This window comes from Brienomyrus brachyistius, chromosome 13 (genome assembly GCF_023856365.1).
Source record: "Brienomyrus brachyistius isolate T26 chromosome 13, BBRACH_0.4, whole genome shotgun sequence".
Classification (NCBI taxonomy): Eukaryota; Metazoa; Chordata; class Actinopteri; order Osteoglossiformes; family Mormyridae; genus Brienomyrus; species Brienomyrus brachyistius.
The window spans coordinates 1307716-1313977 of NC_064545.1; the positions used below are offsets into that span (position 1 = coordinate 1307716).

Here is a 6262-nt window from a genome sequence, read left to right on the forward strand (position 1 = left end):
ATAGCACTAAACCCATTACTGAACCTTAGTTTTAGTTCATTGTTTTAGACTGCCACATTTGATAGACGACAGGTCTGCATTTCTTAGTGCTATAAATGATACACTGTTTAAAAATCTGAATTCGTCACAAGGATTGTATGTACAGTTCGTTTTTGTCCAACATTTTAATAAAATGTGATTTAACAGGAATAACTGGTAGGAATTTCTTGTGTGAAAAGAAATTTACATTCAAAATTTTAATGCCTTGCTATTTAATAGTGCTGATGGTGTTGGTAATGGTATTATGGGTAATAAACATGTGGGTAAAAATATTTTTTGAATCTTTTTAATGCATTTCTTTGCAAGTCGTTAATCAGTTGTTAAACAGCGCACGGATAGAACGGCTGTGTGTTTAAACCTTTAATTTTCTAATTTGCATTTTATATTTCGTTAAGTCGAAATTTAATTAAAATAATTAAGCATTTGAGAGCAATTGAGAGATGTTGCCACATCTTAAAAGTAATTTCCTGATTAAATTATTTTGTAAATTCTGTAAACATTCTCATTACAATACTACCGTAATCCATTTTAGTGGACCACTGTATAAAAGTCAATAACGTATAATCATATAATTAATATGACTGGTGCTGTCATTTTATTGCCAAAAATTTATTTCTACCTGAAAGTTCAATATTTGTAAACAAAATTTCAGAAATGTTAAATCTTTTTAAGTATTCTACTGCAATGAGAAACTACAAAGAAACAGTATTATTCGTTATATTTAACGAGCAACGCTGACTGCTAATATTTCGATATTGCCACTGAACGTTTTAATTATGCAAAAAACAAATTTGTTTGAAATATGAACGCATTTGACACATGCACAGAATAAATGAAATATATACAGGTCCAAATGCAACTGTTCAGTAAACATGCGAGATTTGAATCAACCTGTAGAGGGAGCTCCAGTTCCAGCCTTCCTAAAAAAATACTTTTGAGTTAAAAGAAAATCCGTTGATATGCAAATCGATTAGAGGTAAGCAAACATAATATGCGATTACGCTGTACTGGTGGCTTACGGTACGTATTTCAGAACTTATTAAATGACTGAAAATAAACTATTATTAAATGACTGAAAAGCAATACATATTAAACATAAAATTAAAATTAAAGAAAGAAACTTTCTCAATAGTTTGCACATTGCCTGTGTACCATTTAGCAAATCACAATTATAATTCAAAGACAAAGAAAATTAGAGCTAATCATATTCTGCCCGAACCAGAGTCCCCCGAAGATGGAAAGGTTTCAAATAAACGAAAAATATCTCCTTTCCGTTTTAATGCAGTATAACTGCCGTTCTCTTTGCTGGAGACAAGCGCGCTTTTCAGTCGAAATGTAATTTAAATTCGCAAATAGGGAAAAATCGCTTATGTCAAATTCTCGATAATGCCTCTTAACCCCGAAAAGCAAAACATGCAATCGATAGTTGTAACTGTTCATTTATTAACCAAAATATATATATTTTCTTGTACAATTTGATTCACAAATATGTACATTTTCTTTACTTTATATACAAAACAGTCCGAACATCAAATTCTTACGGAACTTACAAAAAGAACTCCAAAGACTACAGTTTTCATACAATATTACATTAGCAATTTTGCACGGGACATGCTTACAATTATACATAGATGCAGTATTCTTAATTTACATTCCTTACAGCAAATCGAAATAAAAAAAAATGAAAAAGACTATGAGGATGAGAGTGCGGATAGAACCATTGCGGCATCTAGCTGGTTCTGTGGCCTGCAAAATACGGGAAAAACAACGTAAATAACCTGGGTATGTTTCATTTAAAAGTGTCTATTTTTAGGGGGGGAACGATCGATAATAAATATTGCAATGTAGCCATTATATTCTGCTTAGTTCATTTACGTATGATTTTTATTATATGAATTTGACGTCAAATCATTGTTCTACACATTATTAAAATATATATGTGAACCGGCAAAATAAACACGCTTAAAACAATACAGGCTTCTTACCGTCTTTGAACAGGGTGGAAGGCTGTTTTTAACTTTTTCTCTGCATCCAAGGCACTAGTTCTGTCTGAAATTAAAATCGCAAGATGCATTTAAATATGAGTTTGCAGGCGTGAACGCGTACAAAAAATGTCACCACTCCGCAGTCTGCATCAGTGACTTCTACAGAAACACATTATTGATCACAGAGTATTGTAAGTGAATATTAACAGAATATAAAACTAAAATATCTAACCCAGTCCACTAATTGTCTCTTCACACCTAATTCATTATCAAAAAGGAAATTGTTCCAGTTCAACGACCCATCCTAAAAACATATTTCCCGTTTACAACTTCCCGGTGGCCAGGCCCCGGCATTTAAATCAGAATGTAATACATCTAAATGTAACTTCTTACGCCTTTTTTTATAGAGACAGATTTAATCACTAATGCAACATCCGCAATTTAATTAATTTGTAAACTAAAAGTAATAATGGCCTCTATTTTCAGTATTAAATTTAATAAAGTAAAAACGTGATAAATAGAAAATGCACTTGAGTGATATGCTATACAATATACAAGGTTGTACAAAAAAACAATTATATATATGTACATGAAACGTCAGCCCCGGTAATAAGTACCTGATAGAACGGATTCTGAATGAAGACTCTTATCTTCGGTGTGTCTGCCGTAGATGGCCAGGCCGTTCGTAGACGCCTGGTTCGCTAGTCCAAGGTAATGGTTCGAGTTTAACAGAGCAAACTGGTGGGCAGAGAAAGCTCTGTTCGTCCAGTTTTGAAGTTTCCCAACAGGACAGGAAATTAGTCTATGAGGAGCGATGATCGTTTGCGCTGCAAGCCCGGCAGAATTTCCATGTATTTGTGGAGACTTTCTGGGATTGTCTGGAGTTGTCGCCGTTTCGGCCAAAGACCAGATTTTAGGTTTCTGGGCCAGAGCCAAGTTATTGTCTGAAGGTGGCGAATTGACAGATGCTGGGTTTATTTTTAATTGATCGTCGTTGTGATGTGTTGCTTTTATTTCTAGGGAATGACGGTTTAAGTGGTCACCTTGGCGCCCCTGAGTGTCTTTGCTTTCTTTGACCACAACTTTTAGAAATCTCTGGTCTGGTGCCTGTAAGTCCTCGTAACTGTCAGAAATTTCCGAATCGCTTCTCCCATCAAGTTTCAAATCGGCATTTATGTCATCCTGATCGTCCAGGTCGTCCTTGTTTTCGATATTTTCCGTGTCGATATTCTCTAAGTCTATCTCTTCGTCATCCTCCCTCTTGTCTTCCTCGTCTCCTTCGTGATCACTGTTGTAAACATTCCCTTCTTCGTCTGTCCGACTTCTGGGCGCCCAGGTCATTTTGTTCTCCTTCTTTAGCCTTCTCCTGGCGTTGGCGAACCAGGTGGACACTTGTGTCAGGGTCATTTTGGTGATGATGGCCAGCATGATTTTCTCGCCTTTGGTGGGGTACGGGTTTTTCCTGTGCTCGCTCAGCCAGGCTTTAAGCGTGCTTGTACTCTCCCTGGTGGCATTCTTGGGCCTGGATGGGTCCCCAAACTGATATTGCCCATAGGGATAAAAAGCGGGGTGCTGATGGGCAAATCCTGTGTGCTGTACACCCGGGCTGTCTTTCAATTCATACTGAGCTCCCTAGAGGGAAAAAGTAACAAACGGGGACATGGAGATATATTAGTAAATACGTTGTTCCTGACCCTGAAAAAGTTACATTCACGCACGTGTCACTTTATGTACGAAATATAAAATAATCGCGGTTGGTCACAGTGCATTCTATTTAGGCAGAGGTCTAGAAAAGGCATGATGGGGATTTTTGTAACTAAGAAAATTTTACGCAGGAAGCCTTCCGAGGGCTTAAACCTCAGTTTGGCGTGCGGAGTTCTATATATTGGGTTGTAAATTTAAATAAAAGTATTACAGACAATAAAAGTAAAAACTAATCAATTGCATATTTTGCAAACAAAGATATAAACTTCAGGTTCTGGGTCTACAGCGATGTAAACACACATGAACAGCACAGCAGTGTGATATCTGCTTACGTTGTGCACATTGTAGAGTTAGAAATGCACCTGAACATTCCAGGTATATTACTTATTTTACTTTTTGAGTTCCACGCTTTTGTTATTGATTTGTTTGTTTTTGTTATTGTCTCCGGAAAGTTCGCAATTTAAGCGCCTATAAATTATAAACTATGTTTTACTTAAAAAATTTCATATATATATATATATATATATAATGTATTTACTAGTACAAAAGCCAGATGAGCATTTGCTACATTTCAGTCACATTTGACTCGATTTGTTTCTGCATTTTTTCTTCAATTATTTTAGTATTTCAGTATTGGATTTTAAAAAGAGTAAACTTACCAGCTGATTGAAAACTGATATATCGTTTGAATAAGGAAGGAACGCGCCATATCCTTGTGCAGCGAAGGGTGATCCGTACATCGTAGAAAGAACATTGGAGAGCGCGCCGGATGGACTGAGCTCCGTTCCGACACGGGAACTGCTGATCCCCGGGCGCTCGGAGGGGTACATCGGTCTGATGTACTGATATCCCAGCTGCGGGAAAGACATAGTCGCAGAAAAAAGGCTGCTGTGATAACAAAAAATAAATCGCTTTCTTGGCAGCTACTACAGTATCCACTTTATTCTGAGTACGGCCAGCTGTAAAGGAAGTCTATATTTCCTCATACAGCGCTGGTGTAAAAACGATCCAATAGCGCTCTCCACCCTCACTTTCCTATTGATCGGAATGGACTAAGGTCAGGTCCTTAAAGATTGCTTTAGATTATTGGGACTCTTAGCTCTGATTGACATTCATAGTCGTTTAGAAGCCCCTCCTATTTCTCAAGCCTCATTCACTCTCTCACTCACTCTCTCTCTCTTTCTCTCTCTCTCGTTCTCTCTCGCCCTCTCCGTTTCGCCCGCCTTTTGCTCTTGCTCACTTTGTATTTCCGCTGCATAAGTGGACTGACGTCGCAACCTCTTATTTGAATGTTTTCAGATCTAATCGCTAATCATTTCATTTGTTATTCACCCCCCTCCCAGCCCGGTTCCATTCTCACTGCTAATTCGCTGTCTGCGGTCACATACACAAATGACAAATAATTCAGTTCTGTTAAATGAGCGACTGATTATTTACAATTTAGTTGTTCTTAGGATCGCACTTACAATGCTATTCACAATGATCAATTAAAATGTGTCTAACGGAACCCAAATTTAAACAATTGGGAAAAGTATGTACCTTTTAGTGCTATAGCAACTAATCCTACTAATTATTAATAAACTTTTGTAGCTTAGATGGTAACTTACATGCACAGTAATTTAAAAATTTACCTATACATACAATGTGTTTTTTTTTACTGGTAATGTCCCAGTTTGACTACTTTTCCCGGGGCCACTCACGACATAACCTCCTGCAACTCAAGAACATATTTTTCTAACTACCGCGGTACTTGATGTTCTGAGGATCAAGGCGAGGTAACGCAGGAAGAAGCAGGCTAGGAAGCTTTCTAGTCTGACGGCTGTTTGTAAATGCTTAACAGCAGCGTCACTATTAATAACTCTCGCTAATGCACTTATTAAACTAGCTCTAGAGATGTGATTTCTGCAGGTAATGGCTAATAACGTTAGGCGATACAATTGTGAGTCGTTATTTGTTAAAAGGTGATACTTTTGGCAACAATACTGCTAAAACGTGAGACAATCTAGATACGTAATTGAGATTTGAGTATACGCTCGGTATAAAGCATTTCTTTGATAGAGCTGGGGAAAAAAACTGGATGTTCACAGGATGCTTAATTTTCGAAAACGCACTTTTCGTACACAGTGTGGTTCTATAGCAGAAGCAGATGCTGATTATAAATTCCCCGAATCAATATATGAAAATCCGAAAGAAGCGGCTTTCTGTTGAATCATTTTCAAAACAGCAAAATTAAATAATTGATTGCTTGCAATTTTACAATAACCATCCTACAATATTGACTAAAGGATTAAAAGACTAATGTATTCCAATTTTGTTTTAGTGATCCGATCGAGCCGTGTAAGTTGTTGAAATCCTTAATCTTCTTTTAACTGATTATTCGTTATTTGTGAGTGATAATAACCGATGGGCTATATTATCTCTCACGTTTGACACTCGAAAATCCTGGATGATAGATGCACATTCTAAATGTTACTGCTAAATGTCCGAAGACTGAAGACAACCCGACCGAATCTCGATTTTAGCGTAGTTCACTT

At 37.0% G+C, this 6262-nt stretch overlaps 1 protein-coding gene across 1 annotated transcript; it reads right to left on the minus strand.

The window, feature by feature from the left end:
• Positions 1-1462: 1462 nt before the first annotated feature.
• On the minus strand, positions 1463-4928 carry LOC125706617 (iroquois-class homeodomain protein irx-3-like). The gene is made up of 4 exons (XM_048973368.1): positions 4388-4928; positions 2642-3656; positions 2025-2088; positions 1463-1785 (listed from the first exon to the last, which is right to left on the minus strand). The coding sequence occupies exons 1-4, from the start codon at positions 4595-4597 to the stop codon at positions 1731-1733; spliced, it is 1344 nt and encodes a 447-aa protein (XP_048829325.1). The 5' UTR covers positions 4598-4928; the 3' UTR covers positions 1463-1730.
• Positions 4929-6262: the final 1334 nt, after the last annotated feature.

Bases quoted from the DNA above. Each gene is read 5' to 3' on its own strand.
- LOC125706617 (XM_048973368.1), bottom strand. From the start codon at position 4,597: ATGTCTTTCCCGCAGCTGGGATATCAGTACATCAGACCGATGTACCCC. The intron at 2,089-2,641 runs GTACTTATTACC...TTTTAATTTCAG, and splicing joins TTCAGAATCCGTTCTATCAG to ACAGAACTAGTGCCTTGGAT. The intron at 1,786-2,024 runs GTAAGAAGCCTG...CGTATTTTGCAG, and splicing joins TTCCACCCTGTTCAAAGACG to GCCACAGAACCAGCTAGATG.